General features: G+C 36.7%; 3 protein-coding genes across 3 annotated transcripts; all 3 read right to left on the reverse strand.

Annotated features, from left to right (window-relative positions):
• Positions 1-877: 877 nt before the first annotated feature.
• LOC114191227 (uncharacterized) lies at positions 878-1,809 on the reverse strand. The gene is made up of 3 exons (XM_085675968.1): positions 1,540-1,809; positions 1,253-1,426; positions 878-1,108 (listed from the first exon to the last, which is right to left on the reverse strand). The coding sequence occupies exons 1-3, from the start codon at positions 1,807-1,809 to the stop codon at positions 878-880; spliced, it is 675 nt and encodes a 224-aa protein (XP_085532094.1).
• A 1,730-nt stretch (positions 1,810-3,539) lies between these two features.
• On the reverse strand, positions 3,540-3,920 carry LOC114191226 (uncharacterized). The gene has a single exon (XM_028080401.1). The coding sequence runs from the start codon at positions 3,918-3,920 to the stop codon at positions 3,540-3,542; it is 381 nt and encodes a 126-aa protein (XP_027936202.1).
• A 3,262-nt stretch (positions 3,921-7,182) lies between these two features.
• Positions 7,183-7,833, reverse strand: LOC114191225 (uncharacterized). Its single transcript, XM_028080400.1, has one exon. The coding sequence runs from the start codon at positions 7,831-7,833 to the stop codon at positions 7,183-7,185; it is 651 nt and encodes a 216-aa protein (XP_027936201.1).
• Between the last annotated feature and the right edge of the window lie 13,557 nt (positions 7,834-21,390).

Raw genomic sequence — 21,390 nt, forward strand, 5'->3', positions numbered from 1 at the left:
CTCAACCACTTGAGCTAGTACTTCCCCACGTCATATGCTCCACATTTATTACCTTAAAGGTTCTCTTTACCCACATTTATCCAATAATTACTGAATTAATTATTTAATTTTTCCTGGGACTTACAACGTCTCGCTCAAGCGAGACCCTTCTCGCCTAAGCGAGATTGCACCTCGCTAAAAAAAAAAGCCCAGTCGCCTAGGCGACCATTCGTGCAGGAGGTTTTGGGCGAGCCCCCTATTTGTCTCACCTAGGCGAGGCATGCTCGCTTGGGCGAGAAAACCAGTGCCCGCCACTGTTCGTTCACACAACAGATGCACATACAACAAACCCAAAAGTCAAACGCCATACTTATCACATCACAGTAGCATATAATATACAAAACCATACAATAGCAGCAGAACAAATGGACCCTAGCTTCCCTTACCTGGAAGGATTCAGCAGAAGGATCCGGGACCAAACTTGATTAGTACAGTAGCTCCGATGCTAGCTCAAGGACGACTTAGCAAACTGGAAAAAGAATGGCAGTTGAGGCATGAGCTACTCAGAGTAACAGTAGTAGGAGTTTCAAGCACGGAGAAAGAAATACTTACGTGAGGTGAAAAAATGCTGGTTCAAGCTCTCTAGGTCACAGTAACACCAAACCCTAATGGAGCGGGAGATAGTTGTTGCTCTAAGTGTTTGTCTGAAAAAGAATAAGCAAGGTGAGTTAGGACAGAAATCTGGGGTTTTGTTATATTACTTGGGCTAACTCTAGGACTCTAGGCCCACTTTCAAAAGGGCAGCCCTTCACTTTAGGGCAAAAAAATGGAACCAGAAATTAATGGGCCTTACATTCTCCCCAACAAGAAAATTTTTGACCTCGAAAATGAAAGCTTACTAGGTAAAAAGGTGTGGGTGTGATTTCCTCATGTCCTCCTCCAACTCCCAAGTTGAGTCATCTGTTCTCCGATCCCAGATGACCTTGACCAATCTGATTGTTTTTCCTCTGCATTCCTCAACCTTGCTATCCTCTAGAGTAGTGGGTGGTACCTCCATAGTGAGGTCCTCCCTCATTTGTATATCCTCAGCTTCCAACACATGGGCCGAGTCAAACACATACTTCCTCAACTGCGACACGTGGAACACCGGGTGAAGATTTGCCAACTAAGGAGGCAAAGCTATCTCATAAGCTACCGGTCCAATCCTCCTCGATATCTAATAATGACCAAGGAACTTAGGAGAAAGTTTCCTCGAGCGGAGAGCCCTTCCCACGGTCTCCAGCCTCGAGAACACGTGATCTCCAGCCTCGAATTCCAATGGTCTCCTCCTATGGTCTGTATAAGCCTTTTGTCTGCTCTGTGAAGCCTGCATTCTATTCCTCACTAATCTCACCTTCTCGGTGGTCTGTTCCAACAACTCTGGTCCAACTAACACTGCCTCCCCATCCTGATACCAACACAAAGGGGTCCTACACTTCCGGCCATAAAGAGCCTCAGAAGGGGACATTCGTTGCTCGCATGGAAACTATTATTGTAGGTGAACTCAATCAACGGTAACACTTCATCCCAAGTGCCCAAGTGATCCAGTATGCATGTACGCAGTAGGTCCTCAAGTGACTGGATCGTCCTCTCTAAGTGGCCATCTGTCTGAGGATAATAGGCTGAACTCATCGTGAGTTTGCTTCCTAAAGCACCCTGTAAGGTTTGCCAAAACCGTGATGTGAACCAGGGATCTCTATCTGATACAATGCTCGAAGGCACCCCATGCAACCTCACAATCTCCTTGATGTAGAACTGAGCCAACTTACCCATAGACATCCTCAGGTTCATTGCTAACAAATGCGCACTCTTGGTCAGTCGGTCCACTATGACCTAGATGGTGTCTTGCCCTCTAAAGGTTTGTGGCAGATGGGTCACAAAGTCCATCAAGATGCTATCCCACTTCCACACCGGTATCTTTAACGGTTGCATAATCCCTTCGGGTCTCTGATGCTCCACCTTTGCCTTTTGACAGGTCAGACAGGCAGACACGTATTGTGCCACATGCTTCTTTATACCCTGCCACCAGAATTTTTCCTTGAGGTCCTGGTACATCTTAGTCATGTTCAGATGCAGACTGAGACGACTTTTGTGTCCTTCCTCTAGGATCAACTTCTTCACCTCAACATCGTCGGGTACACACACCCTGCCCTAAAATCTCAAGATGCCATCACTACCCAAGGTAAAGTCCTTTGTCTCTTCTGACCCCAGTTGCTCTCTAACCTTGTCCAAACTAGCATCCAATAACTGTCTTTCTCTAACCGAGTTCAGGAAGTCACTAGATATGGTCAGGTTACTACATCTAATGAATCTTGATTCCAACTCCACCTGCAGTTTCATGTCTCTGAATTTCTCTAGCAATTCCACCTCTTTGATCATGAGGTGAGCGGTGTGCACCGTCTTCCTACTCAGAGCATCTGCCACTACATTCGCCTTCCCTAGATGGTACAAGAGTTCAAAATCATAATCCTTCAAGAACTCCATCCATCTTCTCTGTCTCATGTTTAACTCCTTCTGATCAAATAACTAAATACCTAGAATTGAGCACCGTAGAGGTAGTGCCTCCAAATTTTCAAGGCAAAAACTATAGCTGCCAGCTCCAGGTCATGAGTGGGATAGTTTCTCTCATGCACCTTGAGTTGCCTCGAAGCGTAGGCCACTGCCTTCTTCTCCTGCATCAACACACAGCCCAACCCTAGGTGAGAGGCATCACTATAAACCTCAAAGGGTTTTCCAACGTCAGGGATTACTAAGATTGGAGCACTCGTCAACCTCTGCTTAAGCTCTTCGAAGCTTTCCTCACACTTATCTGTCCAGGTGAAAGGTTGGTCCTTCCGGGTGAGTTGTGTCAAAGGTGTCACTATCTTGGAGAATCCCTCTATGAACCTCCTATAATAGCCAGCCAATCCCACGAAACTTCTGATCTCAATTGCTGACTTGGGACTTTCCCATTTAACCACTGCATCAAGCTTCGCTGGGTCCACTGTAATGCCTTGTGCTGATATCACGTGACCTAAGAATTGTACTTCATCCATCCAGAACTCACACTTGGACAATTTAGCATACAGTTGTTTCTCCCTCAGAATACCAAGCACTATCCTCAGGTGCTCAGCATGTTCCTCTTGGGTTTTGGAATAGATAAAGATGTCGTCTATGAAGACTACGACAAACTTATCTAGAAACGGTCTGAATATCCGATTCATGTAGTCCATGACCACCGCTGGAGCATTGGTCACCCCAAAAGGCATAACCACATACTCATAGTGTCCGCACCGGGACCTGAAGGTCGTCTTCTGCACATCATCCGCCTTCACCAATATTTGGTGATAACCCGACCGCAAGTCAATCTTCAAGAATACCGATGACCCATGCAACTGATCCATCAAGTCGTCTATTCTTGGGAGGGGATACTTGTTCTTGATCGTCATTTTGTTTAACTGCCTGTAGTCCACACACAGGCGCGAACTCACATCCTTTTTCTTTACCAACAACTCTGGTGCTCCCCATGGTGACGTACTAGGTCATATGAACTGTTTTCCCAAAAGCTCCTCAATCTGACTCTTGAGTTCCACCAACTCTGTCGGCGTCATCCGATAAGGGGCCATCGACACTAGGTCGGTTCCCGGTACCAGGTCAATAGAGAATTCCACTTCTCTACTAGGAGGTAAACCTGGCACTTCCGTCGGGAATACGTCCTCAAATTCATGCACGACTGGTATGACGAACGTCCTCTCCTCTTTCTTCACCTCTAGATGTGTGAAGCTTATGTAACAGTATGCACCCCCTTGCAGTTCTTTCTCAACTCCCTGAGATGTTAACAACGCAGGCTCCTCTACGTTGGGGAAAAGCAGCTTCTTCTCACGACAATCTATAAGAATGCGATTGGTAGAGAGCCAATCCATTCCCAAGATCACCTATAACTCCTGCAAAGGTAAGCAGATCAGATTTACTTTATACATGTGTCCCTCTACCTCTACTGGACACCTAGCACACATAGACGATGTCTTGACTAAACCCGATGCCGGAGTAGACACCGCAAGTTCACATTGCAGCTCACACACCGGTAGACTCAACTTTTTCACACATGCATTTGACACAAATGAGTGTGTCGCTCCAGAGTCATATAACACACAACAAGCTTTTCCAACTATCAAACAATGGCCCATAACGAGGTTACCTAAACCTGCAGCCTCTGCTCCAATCATGGCGTACACTCTGCCAGTCGCCTAAGGCCTGTTACCTCGATGCCTCTGCTGGTTCTGTGTAGGAGCCTGTGTAACATCCCTAGGATTATTACTTAAAAATAAATATTAAAATAAATAATTGCATTAATAGCCATCTCGATAAAAATCCCAACGCGGGATAATTTCAATTTATTAAGATAGCGCGCCAAAACTCATAACTGAATTCATAACAGGTTACAAGTTACCAAAATTTGTATTTAAAACATAAATTACAATTTAGCAAAACCCTAGCACTACTCCCATGCTAGCCCTCACTCCGCCATCTGAGCATCCTCAGCACCACCTGTATCAACATCTGCTCCCGTGTAACGAATTACACGATCATCGCCACACACAAACAGAAAGGGTGAGCTGAGAAAATAAAATAACAACATATAGAGCACCAAATACATCATATACCCGTCTTATTCATTATATATATATAATTCTTGGCCAAGACCTTAACCCCAAGACTTATCAGTCTTCAAATCATACAATTTGTTAGCCTTGGACTCGGGAATCTGATGCTCACACGAACCTGCCCGCTCGTGGTCCTGCCTCTACGAACCTCCCCGCTCGTAGTCCTGCTCTACGGACCTACCCGCCCGTAGTCCAACACATGTGATCCACCAGCCCCCGTACCTCCCCGCACGTGGCATCTCTCAACGTGAGCACGGAACATACGAACCTACCTCGCTCGTATCCTCACGTGAGAGTAACTTGATATGAACCTCCCCGCTCATATCATCACATGTCACACCATCCATGAACATACCAGAATGCAAAGAACAACAGCGTTTCCGCCTGGCCCGACCCACACGCCGCGAGGCGAAACTGTTCCAGACCGCCTGGCGGTATTCACTCACCGCCAGGCGCCAACGCCTTTCAGAGCCACTGTTTTCTCGTCACCGCCTGGCAGAGCACACCGTGCCGCCAGGCGCCACTCAGTGCAGGGCTCCCTCACAATAAACCTATCGCCTGGCGATTATTAGTAGACCGCTAGGCGCCATACCAGAAGCATTCTGCAGCTGGTTTTGGCACTCAATTTAGTTGATTCTGCATTCAAAATGGCTCTAAGGGATATTACTCATTGGTTCTATCAAAACCTATTTGACTTTACAATCATCCCGCTATCATTTTACTTTCCTATATCTCATTCTTGAGACGTTTCATCCTCGACTTTTGATTCACTAAGACCTCTCCTCTAGAGTAATAATTCAATAATTTTTAAGAGATTAACCTCATCCTTTGCATTCAGCTCACTTCACCCTAACAGGATGGTCCTATCATCACATTGGACATACAGACTTATCTTAGCTAATTTGTTAGTTTCATTGCCACATATCCAAGGTACACCATTCGCTACCTAACTTGGGTATTTTTCCCTTGTCATCATTTGCTTACAGCGGGTTATCCTTTACCACCAAAATTTCCAGTACCTAATGGCCTCTTTATATCTTAATTCCCTTCCTGCACATTGGCGTACCTACAATATCACGAATTCTCACTTCCTCCACCCTTACCCTCCAATCATACTGGATTTTGCCCCATTACGAGTTCACCCTTCACCTTTCACTCCGCCACTGCCCCAGAGACCCCAACAATCCCAAACCACTCATTGGCGCCTAGCGGCCACCATTACGCCGCCAGGCGGTACATCAGAACCTGAAATAGCTCCCTAATTTCCATACTTGCACAGTCCATTAATTTCTCCAGAACTTGATCAAACACCCAATTACAATTGAATATAACACGTATATAGCACTTCCCACATGAATTACTAGAATCATCATCGAATTATATTATACCCGATACAACAACCACTTCTAATCAACACATCAAATTCAGAACGACCTTTTGATCTCAATCACAAACCCTCTCTGCCCATCCTCCAATTAATTCGCAACACCCAAACAGTCAAAATTACAATCACTATATGCAATCGCAGAACATCGGGAAACAATGGAGAATTCATGACTTCACAAAATTCGCAACGACACAGGGAAACAGTGATAATCGTCATGCATCGCCTGGCGGTCCTGGACTCACCGCCCGACAGTTCATACCAGAAATCCAAAACTGGGAACAAAATTAACGTGCCGCCTGGCGGCACATGCATGCCCGCCAGGCGGTTTCTGGGCAGAACCCAGAATTTCCAGAAAAGCAGCGTCAAAAAGAGAAGGAATTCATGCAATTATACAAGACAGTACATAATAAATCGATCACGAATCAAAACACAGTAAGCAACTCCCCTAACCTGGAATTTTCTTCAAGTTACGAATCAATGTGAGCACGCTCCAATCAAAATCTTCTTGCCCTTGCTCACACTCCCACGTTAGTTCTTCTCCTTACTTTCCCTCTGTTTTCAATCCTAAACCCACCAACCCTTCTGTCCAAAGTCCCCCACGTACCACCGCACCTCTCTTTTCACTAATTCCCTCTCTCTCTAGGCTTATGGGTAACCTATTCACTCATTCACTTTCCAAAACGAAAATTACTTAAAAAGGGGTTTAATAACCATTGGGTGGATCATCCAATCTGATTTTTCAGTCCCTTAAACGACTAGGTTAAGCTGCCCCTTTCAAATTCCATGCATAAATAAAATTTGGCAAAAAGAAATTATTTAGTCCTCACCAAGGTTTGAACCCACTCTCATGCACATACCAAACCAAGGCCAACCCACTCAACCAACACATGTTTCATGATGACTCCCACAATTTTAAGGATTTATCATCATCCATACGAGTTCAATATATAAGCACACAAAAACACATAATTTAAATAACATCCAAGTGGCACACATAGGACTCGAACCCAAGTCCTCACACACAATAAAGTACTTTCAACCACTTGAGCTAGTACTCTTCCATGTCATAGCTCCTCGCATTTATTGCTTTAAATGTTCTCGCTACCCGTCCTAATTAAATAATTAATTAAATAACTATTTAATTTTCCCGGGTCTTACAGCCTGTACTGGAGGTCGCGTCACTACTCTAGCAAGGGTGGCGCAGTCCCTCCCAAAGTGGCCTTCCTTGCCACAGTTGTTGCACTTCTTGAAGCTTGCAAGCTGGGGGTAGACATTCCTCTTGTGCGGTCCCCCGCACTGGTAGCATTGGATCCTGTTCTCTTTGGAAGAAGACTCCCTAGACCCTTGAGACTGGAAATGGGGCCTAGTATAGGGCTTCGTCCTCTCCTCGTGCCTATGCTTGGACCCAGATGGTCCTCCCATTCTCTGCTGGAATGGGCGTTGGGTTTTCACCTCTACCTTCATCTTCTCCATGACCCTTGCCTTCTCCACCAAGGCGGCAAAGTCCTTGATGGATAGCGGGGCCACCATTAGACGGAGGTCTCCACGTAGGTCGTTCTCGAACTTCCTGTATCGCCACTCTTCATCCAGTGGTATGGTGTAGAAACGACTGAGATGCTTGAACTTTTCCGCATACTCAGTCACAAACCTGTTCCCCTGAGTTAGTTGTAGGAACTTCACCTCTTTAGTATACTTAACACTGTTTGGGAAATACTCGGAAAGGAACTTCCTCCTGAAGACGTCCCAAGTAACTAGTTCTTGCCTCTCTTCCATGATGGACTTCATGCTGATCCACTAGTGCTCAGCCTCACCCGTGAGCATGTACACCGTGAATGCCAGTCTACTCTCCTCTGGGCACATCTTGGCATCAAATATCCTCTCCAAGTCTTTTAGCCACTAGTCGGCTGCATGTGGAATGGTCTTGCCTCCAAACTTCATTAGGTGGTGTTTCAAAAAGTCCTCCAAATTCCACTCCCTGGCCGTAGGACGTGGCTCCGAGCCAAAAGAAGGGGCATCCACCCTGTTCTCCTCCAGTTGGCGGAGGGCCTCTATATGCTGCCTGTGAGCATCCTCAGAAGCCGCCCTAGCAGCCTCCATCTGCTACATCACCAGCTACTGTTGCTCAATTGTTGCCGCCCGTCGCTGCATTGATGCTTCGTGTTGTTGCATCATTGTCGTACTTTGTTGCGTCATAGTAGCTACAATTGCTTCAATCGCTCTGGCAATATCTAGCAAATCGCCCTGGGAAGATTGAGGAGTCCTACGAGATGGTGCCATAGTTCACTGGCACAAAGGAAATCACTTGGTTAGGCTCGATAAGACAAGAATTAACTAAGAATACTCAAAAAGACACAGAGAAAGCTAAGTGGATACCCAAGTCCACATACCTAAGGAACGACCGCTCTGATACCATAAATGTAACGTCCGAAATAAATAGATAAAAACCCATTTAATAAAATGCCACATACATAATATCTGGAGGGTACGAAGATTTGCAATATGAAGTACTCTGTACCCCAACATATCCATAAACATAAAGGAGGCCTCACATGATGAAGGATTATCTTGTTCCTTTTTAGAGTTATTGAATATGGTGTGAGTTGATTAAGAAAGCTAAGTGAAATCCCCACTGGACATTAAGATAGCAAGCTATCTAGATGTGAAGGTTCCTTTCACAAAGCTCAAGAGAAGAGGATGATGGATGGATTCAAAACAAAAAGGAAATGGAAAGCACATAAACCATAGAAAACCAAGAACAATTAAAGGAAGAAGAAAACATAAAATGGATAGGAAAGAAATGGTAAAAATGTGAGAAGCACGCCACTACAAGGCTAGGCTAGAAGCCATGGCAACCTTGAAGATGAGTGGATGTGTGCCGCCACTTGCTATGCAAGATAAAGCTTAAAAGTATTCACTCCCAAGGGAGGAAACTTTCACAAATGGTTGAGACACAAGAGTGTTTTTACTTCAAAATCTTCAACCCTTTTACATGTCTAGGAGCACCCCTTATATAGAAGAGTTTAGGGCCCTCTAAGCAAATAAAAGATACCTAAGGATGTCTCTACAAAAACCTAACTCTAGCTTCTAGAAACTAGGTCAAATAAGGTTACAAAAATGAGAGACAAAAGAGCCATCTATGGTGTGTGCAAGGCTAATTTCGTTCTAGCATAAAAGGAGACAAAGAATGTGTCTCATATGTCTCCAAAAAGTGGTCAAAATGTGCTAAAAACAAAGGAGACCAAAGGTACATAGGTACACTTGTTTTATGCCTTTTACTTTATGCTTTATGCTTTTGTTTTACTCTCTCATCCACATCATTTATGCTCCCCAATCACCATAGGCCACCTAGCATTACTTTCTTACTCTTAATTAACCTACAAAGGAAATAAACATAGATTAGCATGTTGGCTTAAGTCAAGTCAACTATAGTCAACAAGTCAAACCTAGTCAAAGGTCAACAAGTCAACTAAAGTTGATTTAACTAAGTCAACTTAGGGAATCAAAAATAACAAACACAAATGAAAGGGATGAAGGATTAGTGAACTTCATTTCTAAACATGCTTAGTCTTCTTAAGCATGTGCCTCCATCCTTGGTTGGGGTCAATCCTTCATCATCACATGGCCCAAAATGTAAAATGCTAACGAACTAATAGTTATAAGTTTAGTACAGACAAGGAAAACATAGTAACTAAATTATCCAGCAGTGGGCCCAATACCCATCCAGTCCATCAGGCTGCAGCATCCCTATCAACGTTACCACTGCCAAGTGTTCTCACATCTGCACATATCAACAAGGTTGATGATCATCACAATAGAGAAGACCACACACAACATACAAGCAAGCAAAGGGTAAGCTAGTGTAAAGGAATCTCATTTTATAACAGTTCACAGGTAATTTCAAAGCCAAGCATAAATAACAAGCATCACACCAAAGCTATCAAAATATATGGGAACCCAAGACTTGACTATCCGGATACGTGATTGAGGCACCACCACGTGGCAGTGGAATTATGTCCTAGCAATGAGGCGTCACCGCGAGGCCTTCACGGAATTATACCCCTACAGGAGGCACCACCACGTGGCCTTCGTGGAATTACGCCCTGGCCCTGAGGCACCACCACAGATGAGGCGCCACCAAGATCTCTCACTACGAGAGTCATGGAATTACGCCCTACCCACACTTTATACATGTTCCACCCACCGATCAAGAATTTCCCATAGCATCAATATCATGTAAATTCAACAAATCGTACAACTCATGCTTTCCCATTCATACCCAATAAAATATCATGCCATTCCCATCTCAAACTCGCATATTAATCATACAATCATCACGCAAACCTTCTAGTAAAACATTTGGATCAAACAAACAAGCCACACATCAGTGAACTATTCAACAATAACATCAAACCTGCTCGTTGCCTCGCTCAAGCTAACAGGGTTCGCTCAGGCAAGCAGGACCCTCTCGCCCAGGCGGACCACATCTCGCCTAGGCGAGGGTGCGAGAAGAGAATAGCGGGTTTTGCGACGTCTCGCTCAAGCGAGACCCTTCTCGCCTCAGCGAGATTGCACCTCGCTAAAAAAAAAGAAGCCCAATCGCCTGCGCGACCATTCGTGCAGGAGTTTTTGGGCGAGCCCCCTATTAGTCTCGCCTAGGCGATTCTTGCTCGCTTGGGCGAGAAAACCAGTGTCCGCCACTGTTCGTTCACACAATAGATTCACATACAACAAACCCAAAAGCCAGACGCCATACTTATCACATCGCAGTAGCATATAATCTACAAAACCACACAATAGCAGCAGAACAAGCAGAAAAACGACCTAAACAAATGGACCCTAGCTTCCCTTACCTGGAAGGGTTCAGCAGAAGGCTCCGGGACCAAACTTGATTAGTACAGTAGCTCCGATGCTAGCTCAGGGACGACTTAGCAAACTGGAAAAAGAATGGCAGTGGAGGCATGAGCTACTCAGAGTAACAGTAGCAGTAGTTTCAAGAACGGAGAAAGAAATACTTACGTGAGGAGAAAAAATGTTGGTTCGAGCTCTTTGGGTCACAATAACACCAAACCCTAACGGAGCGGGAGACAGTTGCTGCTCTAAGGGTTTGTATAAAAAAGAATAAGCAAGGTGAGTTAGGGCAAACCTGGGGTTCTGTTATATTACTTGGGCCAACTCTAGGCCCACTTTCAAAAGGGCAGCCCTTCACTTTAGGGCAGAAAAAGGGAACCAGAAATTAATGGGCCTTACACTGTTTACAATTTAAATATTTCATATTTTATATATAAAAATTGTTCAACATTACAAATAAGACACTTTGGACAATACTCGAAGGGAACTGGTATATTAAAATTTGAAAAAAAAATTCTTTTGGTAACATTGTTTTAATTTTTTTTTACCGTTTTAACTATTTACAATTTAAATTATGTTATATATAAAAATTGTTCAACAATTCAAAAGAAACACATTGGTCAATACTTAGTGGGCATTGGTGTTTTTAAATTTGAAAATTTTCATCTTTTTGTAACGCTTTTTTCATTATTTTTACCGTTTTCAACGATTATAATTTAAATAATTGATATTTTATGAATAAAAATTGTTTAACATTTCAAATAAAACACTTTGGCCAATACTCAATGTTAATTGGTATATTACAATTTGAAAATTTTCAACTTGTTTTACACTTCACCGTTTACAATTTAAACGACTTATAGGTTATAAATAAAAATAGTTCAACATTTCAAAAGAAAGACATTGGACAATACTTAGAGGGGATTCGTGTTTTTAAATTTCAAACATTTCATCTTTTCGTAACGTTGTTTTCATTTCTTTACCATTTTAATCATTTGAAATTTAAATAATTCATATTTTACATATAAAACTTTTACAAAATTTTAAATAAAACACTTTGGCCAATACTCAATGTGAATTGGTGTATTACAGTTTGAAAATTTTCATTTTTTGGTAAAATTTTTTTAATTTTTTTTACCCTTTTCACCGTTTACAATTTAAATGACTCACAGGTTATCTATAAACATTGTTCAACATTTCAAAACAAAAACGTTGGGACATACTCAAAGGGGATTAGTGTTTTCAAATTTGAAAATTTTCATGTTTTGATAATGCTTTTTTCATTTTTTATTATGTTTTCACCATTTAAAATATAAAAAATTCATATTTTATATTAAAATTTTACAAATATTCAAATAAAACACTTTGCGTGATATTGAAAGGGAATTGGTGTATTAAAATTTGAAAATTTTTATCTATTGGTAACACTTTTTTAATTTTTTTACGGTTTTCACAATTTGCATATTAAATGACTCACCAATTATATATAAAAAAATGTCAACTTTTCAAAAGAAACTCATTCGGATATACTTAGAGGGGATTGATGTTTTTCATTTTTTTATCGTTTCACCATTTACAATTTAAATAGTTCATAATTTATAAATAAAATTTTGTCCAACATTTCAAATAAAACACTTTGGCCAATACTCAAAGGGAATTGTTGTATTATAATTCGAAAAGTTTAATCTTTTGGTAACACTTTTTTAATTTTTTTTACCCTTTTCCCCGTTTACAATTTAAATGACTCCTAGGTTATATATAAAAATTGTTTAACATTTCAAAAGAAACATGTTGGGCAATACTCAGCGGGGATTGGTGTTTTTAAATTTGAAAAAATTTATCTTTTGGCAATGTTTTTTTCATTTTTTTTACCGGTTTCACCAATTACAATTTAAACAACTAATATTTTATATATAAAAATTGTTCACCAATTCAAATAAACCACTTTGGCCAATACTCAAAAGGAATAGGTGCCATACTATTTGAAATATTTCATCTTTTCGTAACACATTTTATATTTTTTTTACCTTTTTCACTGTTTACAATGTAAGTGACTCATATCGTATATATAAAAATCGTTCAACGTTTTCAAATGAAACACATTCAGCAATACTCAGAAGCGTTTGGTATTTTTAAATTTATAAATTTTCGTATTTTGGTACCCTTTTCTTTCATTTTTTTACCGCTTTCACCGTTTACAATTTAAATAATTCATTTTTTATAGATAAAAATTTTCAACATTTCAAATAAAACATTTTGTTCGATACTCAAAGGGAAGTTGTTTATTACAAGTTGAAAATTTACATCTTTTCACCGTTTACATTTTAAATGACTCATATGTTATATATAAAAATTGTTCAAAATTTCAAAAGAAACAAGTTGGGACATACTTAGAGGGGATTATTGCTTTTAAATTTGAAAAATTTGATCTCTTGGTAACGTATTTTTCATTTTTTTTACCATTTTCACCGTTTACAATTTAAATAAATCATATTTTATGTATAAAAATTGTTCATCATTTCAAATAAAACACTTTGGCCAATACTCAAAGGGAATTGGTGTATTACAATTTGCAAATGTTCATCTTTTCGTAACACTATTTTCATTCATTTTAACCTTTTTTCACCATTTACAATTTAAATGACTTATATGTTATATATAAAAATTGTTCAACATTTCAAAAGAAACACGTTGGGACATACTAAAAGGGGATTAGTATTTTTAAATTTGAAAATTTTCATCTTTTGATAATGTTTTTTTCATTTTTTGTACTGTTTTAACCGTTTAAAATATAAATAATTTATATTTTATATATAAAAGTTTTACAAACTTTCAAATAAAACACCTTGACCGATACTCAAAGGGAATTGGTGTATTAAAATTTGAAAATTTTTATCTTTTTATATCACTTTTTTTATTTTTTTTTGACTCTTTTCACCATTTGCAATTTAAATGACTAACAAAGTTATATATAAAAAAATTTCAACATTTCAAAAGAAACTCGTTTGGATATACTCAGAGGGGATTGGTGTTTTCATTTTTTTTTTACTGTTTTCACCATTTACAATTTAAATGATTAATATTTAACATATAAAAATTGTTCACCAATTCAAATAAACCACTTTGGCCAATACTCAAAAGGAATTGGTGTATTACAATTTGATGATTTTCATCTTTTGATAACACAATTTAAATGACTCATATGTAATATATAAAAAATTATTCAACATTTTCAAAAGAAACACGTTGGGCAATACTCATAGGAAATTGGTAGTTTTACATTTGAAAGTTTTCATATTTTGGTACCTTTTTTTTCATTTTTTTACCTTTTTCACCATTTACATTTTAAATAATTCATTTTTATAGATAAATTTTTTTTAACATTTCAAATACAACACTTAGTCGGATACTCAAAGGGACTTTGTTTATTACAATTTGAAAATTTACATCTTTTGGTAATACTTTTTTATTTTATTTTTACTCATTTCACCGTTTACATTTTAAATGACTCATATGTTATATATAAAAATTGTTCAACTTTTCAAAAGAAACAAATTGGGACATACTTAGAGGCGATTATTGTTTTTAAATTTGAAAAATTTAATCTCTTGGTAACATTTTTTTCATTTTTTCTTACCATTTTCACCGTTTACAATTTAAATAATTCATATTTTATGTATAAAAATATTTCATCATTTCAAATAAAACACTTTAGCCAATAATCAAAGGGAATTGGTGTATTACAATTTGCAAATTTTCATCTTTTGGTAACACTATTTTAATTCTTTTTAAACTTTTTTCACCATTTACAATTTAAATGACTCATATGTTATATATAAAAAATGTTCAACATTTCAAAAGAAACATGTTGGGACATACTCAAAGGGGATTAGTGTTTTTAAATTTGAAAATTTTGATCTTTTGATAATGCTTTTTTCTGTTTTTTTTACCACTTTCACCGTTTATAATGTAAATAATTCATATTTTATATATAAAAATTTTACAAAATTGCAAATAAATCACTTTGCCCGATACTCAAAGGGGATTGGTGTATTAAAATGTAAATTTTTTTATCTTTTGGTAACACTATTTTAATTTTTTTTACGCTTTTCACCATTTGCAATTTAAATGACTCACTAGTTATATATGAAAAATTTTCAACATTTCAAAAGAAACTCGTTCAGATATTGTCAGTGGGGAGTGTTGTTTCTCATTTTTTTTTTACCGTTTCAACATTTACAATTTAAATAGTTCATATTTTATTAATAAAATTTGTTGAAGATTTCAAATAAAACACTTTGTCCAATACTCAAAGGGAATTTGTTTATTACAAGTTGAAAATTTACATCCTTTGGTAATCCTTTTTTTATTTTTTATTTACCCTTTTCATTGTTTACAATTTAAGTGACTCATATGCTATATATAAAAATTGTTCAACGTTTCAAAAGAAACACATTGGGCAATACTCAAAGGAGATTGATATTTTTAAATTTGAAAATTTTCCTATTTTGGTACCATTTTTTTTATTTTTTTACCATTTTTACCGTTTACAATTTAAATAATTAATTTTTTATATATAAATTTTTTTCAATATTTCAAAAAAAACACTTTGGCCAATACTCAAAGGTAATTTGTTTATTACAAGTGGAAAATTTTCATCTTTTAGTAATACTTTTTTAGTTTTTTTTACCCTTTTCACCGTTTACATTTTAAATGAGTCATATGTTATATATAAAAATTGTTCAACATTTCAAAATAAACACGTTGGGACATACTCAGAGGGGATAGTGTTTTTAAATTTGAAAATTTTCATCTTTTGGTAATGATTTTTTCATTTTTTTTACCATTTTCATCGATTAAAATTTAAATAATTCATATTTTATATATAAAAATTTTACAAAATTTCAAATAAAACACTTTGCATGATACTCAATAGGAATTGGTCTATTAAAATCTGAAAATTTTTTTCTTTTGGTAACACTTTTTTTATTTTTTTTTTACCCTTCTCACCGTTTGCAATTTACATGACTCATCTATTATATATAAAAAATTGTTCAACATTTCAAAATAAACTCATTGGGATATACTCAGAGGGGACTAGTGTTTTTAAATTTGAAAACTTTCATCTTTTGGTAACACATTTTTCATATTTTTTTTATCTTTTTCAACTGTTATAATTTAAATAATTCATATTTTATAAATAAAAGTTGTTCAACATGTCAAATAAAAACTTTGGTCAATACTAAAAGGGAATTGGTCTATTTAAAATTTGAAAATGTTGATTTTTTGGTAACAATTTTAATTTTTTTTTACCTTTATCACCGTTTGCAATTTAAATGACTTATCTGTTATATATAAAAAATCATTCAACATTTCAAAATAAACTCGTTGGGATATACCTAGAGGGGATTCATGTTTTTAAATGTGAAAAAGTTCATCTTTTGGTAACGCCTTTTCTTCTTCTTTTTTTTATCGTTTTCATTGTTTACAATATAAATATTTCATATTTTATATATAAAAATTGTTCAACATTTCAAACAAGACACTTTGAACAATACTCAAAGGTAATTGGTGTATTACAATTTGAAATTTTTTTTCTTTTGGTAACCTTTTTTTAATTTTTTTTACCCTTTTCACTATTTACAATTTAAATTATGTTATATATAAAAGTTGTTCAACATTTCAAAAGAAACACGTTGGCCAATACTCATTGGGGATTGGTTTTTTTAAATTTGAAAAATTTCATCTTTTACTAATGTTTTTTTCATTTTTTTACCATTTTCAGCGTTTACAATTCAAATAATTCATATTTTATATATAAAAATTTTGAAACATTTCAAATAAAACACTTTGGCCAATACTCAGAGGGAATTGTGGTATATTACAATTTGAAAATTTTAATCTTTTGGTAACACTTATTTAATTTTTTTTACCCTTTTCACCGTTTGCAATTTAAATGACTCATCTGTTATATATAAAAACATTGTTCAACATTTCAAAATAAACTTGTTGGGATATACTCAGAGGGGATTGGTGTTTTTAAATTTCAAAAATTTCATCTTTTGATAACGCATTTTTAATTTTTTTTATCGTTTTCACCATTTAAGATTTAAATAATTCATTTTTATATATAAAAATTAATCACGAATTCAAATAAAACACTTTTGCAAATACTTAACGGGAGTTGGAGTATTAAAATTTGAATATTTTCATCTTTTGGTAACAATTTTTTAATTTTTTTACCCTTTTCACCGTTTACAATTTAAATGACTCATATGTTATATGTGAAAAATTGTTCAAAATTTCAAAAGAAACATGTTGGCAATACTCGGGGATTGGTGTTTTTAAATTTGAAAAATTTCGTCATTTGCCATTTTCAACCATTTTCACCGTTTACAATTTAAATAATTCAAATTTCATTTATAAAAATTGTTCACCAATTCAAATAAAACACTTTGGCCAATACTCAAAGGGAATTGGTTTATTACAATTTGAAAATTTTCATATTTAGGTAATAGTTTTTTAAGTTTTTTTACCCTTTTTACCATTTACGATTTAAATGAGTCATATGTTATAAATAAAAAATTGTTCAAAATTTCAAAAGAAACACGTTTGGTAATATTCAGAGGGGATTGGTGTGTTTAATGTAAGGTCCATTAATTTTGGCTTATTACTTTCTGCCCTAAAGTAAAGGGTTGCCCCTTGTGTTTGGGCCTAGAGCTGGCCCAACTGATAAAACTTGCTTCAGTTACCCTAATGCCTCCATTTTCCTTGCATTCACAGAACCTTCAACCGTTTCCCTAACTGGTACGCTAGAGCTCTGCTAGGGTTTGTTCCCATCTCGAACCAGTCCGTCCCAAGAGCTCAAGTAGCGATTTCTACTCCACGTAAGTGACTCTAAACCTATTGTACTTACTTTCTAAAGCTTTACATTAGTATTCCACCGATTAAAGTTTGAAAATAATCGTGTCTTCCGCTGTTCCGTCAGTTCTGCAAGTCCATCTTTCAAAGTTGCTGTGCTCCAAGGTCTTGTGTCGAAGTTCTGTTAGCCCTTTTCCAAGTACGGGAAGTTAGGGTTTCTAGTTTCGAGTCGTTTTGGGACTGTGTTTGAGTTGGTTGCTGATTGTATGGTTTAATCCTTCGATTTGATGCGTGAGAATACTTTGTATGTTTGGTTGGTTTGAAAAACATGGCTGCTGCAAGTGAAACAGTGGCGAGACCTGTTAATCTCGCCCAAGCGAGCCAGTCTCGACTAGGCGAGACAAACAGGGATTCGCCCAAACCAGTTTGCGCGAGAGGTCACTCAGGCGACCCGCTCAAATTTTTGAGCGAGCGAGCATCTCGCCCAAGCGAGAGGGGTCTCGCCTAAGCGAGATCCCGCATTGCTTCCAGATGCTCTTTTCGAGCCCTCGCCTAGGCGAAGGGGACTCGCCTGAGCGAGAATGTCTCGCCTGAGCGAGACCCTTCAGCCTAAGTGAGGGATTGGGCGAGATAGTGTGGTGTTTGGTTGCGTGTTTGCTCTCTTATGATTGGAATTGTTGGGTATGACTTCCATTATGAGATACATGTACATATGTATGGATATATGCCTAATGGATTGCTATATATGCGTGACATGATTCATAAATGATGAATGATGGGTGTTGTGGGAACTTGGCATGTGAAATGAATGAGTGGTTTGGAACTAAAGGAACATGGTATTGATATGAGATGAGGCCCTGGACTCATGGGGTGGTGATGATCAGAGGTATGGATTCGAAATGTGATATGTATGAGGAATTAATCTCAGGGGTTGGTATGCAATTGTAAATATGATTTAATGTTCTCTCATTGCTGATTTATGAATGTTAGTCCGTGTCAACGTGTAAATTCCTTGGGGTGTCTAGGTGAGGCCTCCGGGGTTGTACTTCAGTGGTCGGGACGTAATCCCATGGCCCCTAGTAGTGGGTATCCATGGTGGTGCCCCATCTGTATAACTAGGTAAGGATTCAAAGTAAGGTTGCATCCTGACACTCTAAGGGGTCAGTTAGTCTCACCTAGAGCGGACTGACTCCTGTGGTGAGAGTAGCAGGAGGCTTGAAATTCACTAAGGGCTAACCTTGTGGTGAGGGAAAAATTGATCCATCGTAACACTTGTAACACATAGCTCGGGGGTGAGCAGCTCGGGGGTGAGCAGAGGTATCCACCACAAGTGCAAGCATCTGCTGAATTCGACCAGGTTATACGTATCCGGATGAGTCGAGTCGAGTCGTAGTGTATTGAATGAAGAGTCATGACATGCTTGGTTGTTGTATGGATATGGGATGGTGAGAATATATTAACTACATGATGAATATGTTATTGGCTCTAGCTTACCCATTTTGTTGTATGGTTGTGTTGTATGTGGCTGTTCTTTCTTGCGATGATCATCAATTTGATTGATGGGAGCCGATGGGCGAGGTTCTCGTGGACATCAAGGGAATGGTGATTCCGCTGCTTAGCCATCTGGGCCGGAGTTATTTTCTTCATGATTTCTTTAGGGTTGTGGCCCATGTATCGCTTTATGCATTTCTACCCTATCTCTTTTGTTAGACTTCTATATGGTTTCCGTCGACATCGTGGTGTGCCCAGGTTGTAGGGGTTGTGTTAAGGACCCTAAGACTACGCTACAGTACTATTATTGTGTGACGTTTCCTTTATTTTCGTTTAATAAGTAAATGGGACGTTACATTTAAATTTGAAAAATTTCATCATTTGGTAACATTTTTTTTCTTTTTTTTGCCGTTTTCACCGTTTATAATTCAAATAATTCATATTTTATATATAAAAATTGTTAACCAATTCAAATAAAATACTTTGGCCAATACTCAAAGGGAATTGGTGTAATAGAGTTTGAAAATTTTCTTCTTTTGTAACATTTTTTTAATTTTTTTACCCTTTTCAGTGTTTGCAATTTAAATGACTCATATGTTATATATAAAACTTTTTTCAACATTTCAAAAGAAACACATTGTGCAATACTCATAGGGGATTGATGTTTTTAAATTTGAAAAAATTCATATTTTGGTAACATTTTTTTTTTTCATTTTTGTTATCGTTTTCACCGTTTACAATTTAAATAATTCATTTTTTATATATAACATTTTTCAATATTTAAAAAAAAACACTTTGGCAAATAGTCAAAGGGAATTTGTATATTACAATTTGAAATTTTCATCTATGGGTAATACTTATTCAATTTTTTTTGCTCTTTCCACTGTTTACAATTTAAATGACTCACATGTTTTATATAAAAATTGTTCAACATTTCAGAAGAAACACGTTGGGACATACTCAGAGGAGATACATGTTATTAATTTTGAAAAATTTCATCTTTTGGTAACGTTTTTTTCATTTTTTTTACCATTTTCACCGTTTACAATTTAAATAATTTGTATTTTATATATAAAAATTTTACAAAATTCTAAATAAAACACTTTGGCAAATACTCAAAGACTTTTTCAATTGTTTTTACCCTTTTGACCATTTCCAATTTAAATGATTTACTTTTTACATATAAAATATTTTTCAACATTTCAAAAGAAACTTGTTGGGATATACTCAGAGAGGATTGGTGTTTTTAAATTTGAAAATTTCATCTTTTGATAACGCGTTTTTCATTTTTTTATCGTTTTCACCGTTTACAATTTAAATAGTTCATATTTTTTAAATAAAAGTTGTTCAACATGCCAAATAAAAAAAATTTATTACACAAGAAAAAAATTGGCCAATACTCAAAGGGAATTGGTCTATTAAAATTTGAAAATTTTTATCTTTTGGTGACACTTTTTTAATTTTTTTTACCCTTTTCACCGTTTGCAATTTAAATGACTCATCTGTTATATATAAAAAATTGTTCAACATTTCAAAATAAATTCGTTGGGATATACTCAGGGAGGATTGGTGTTTTTACATTTGAAATTTTCATCTTTTGGTAACACGTTTTTCATTTTTTTTATCATTTTCACCATTTACAATTTAAATAATTCATATATCATTTTCAACTTTCAGAACACCAATCCCCTCTGAGTAATTGAGCAACTAGTTTATTGTGAAATTTTGACAAATATTTATGTATAAAATATGAATTACTTAAATTTTAAATGGTGAAAAATAGTAACAAAAAATTGAATTAGTGTTAAAAAAAGAAGGTATTTTTAAAATTTGATAACAGCAATCCCCTCTAAGTATCAACCAACGGGTTTCTTGTTAAATTTTGAGCAATTTTTATATATAAAATTAGAATTATTTAAATTATAAATAGTAAAAAATAGTAAAAAAATTAAAAAATTGTTACAAAATAGTGAAATTTTTGAAATTTTAAAACATCAATCCCTTCTAAATCTTGGGCAACGAGTTTTTTGATATTTTGATAATGTTTTATATAGAAAATATGAAATATTTCAACATTAAATGTTTGATAAATCTTTATTTAGCATAAAAACATAACAAAAAATTATTCAATATTTACTAACG

The sequence above is a fragment of the Vigna unguiculata genome, chromosome 7 (genome assembly GCF_037176805.1).
Source record: "Vigna unguiculata cultivar grain cowpea cultivar isolate G323 ecotype 2 chromosome 7, ASM3717680v1, whole genome shotgun sequence".
NCBI classification, from domain to species: Eukaryota; Viridiplantae; Streptophyta; class Magnoliopsida; order Fabales; family Fabaceae; genus Vigna; species Vigna unguiculata.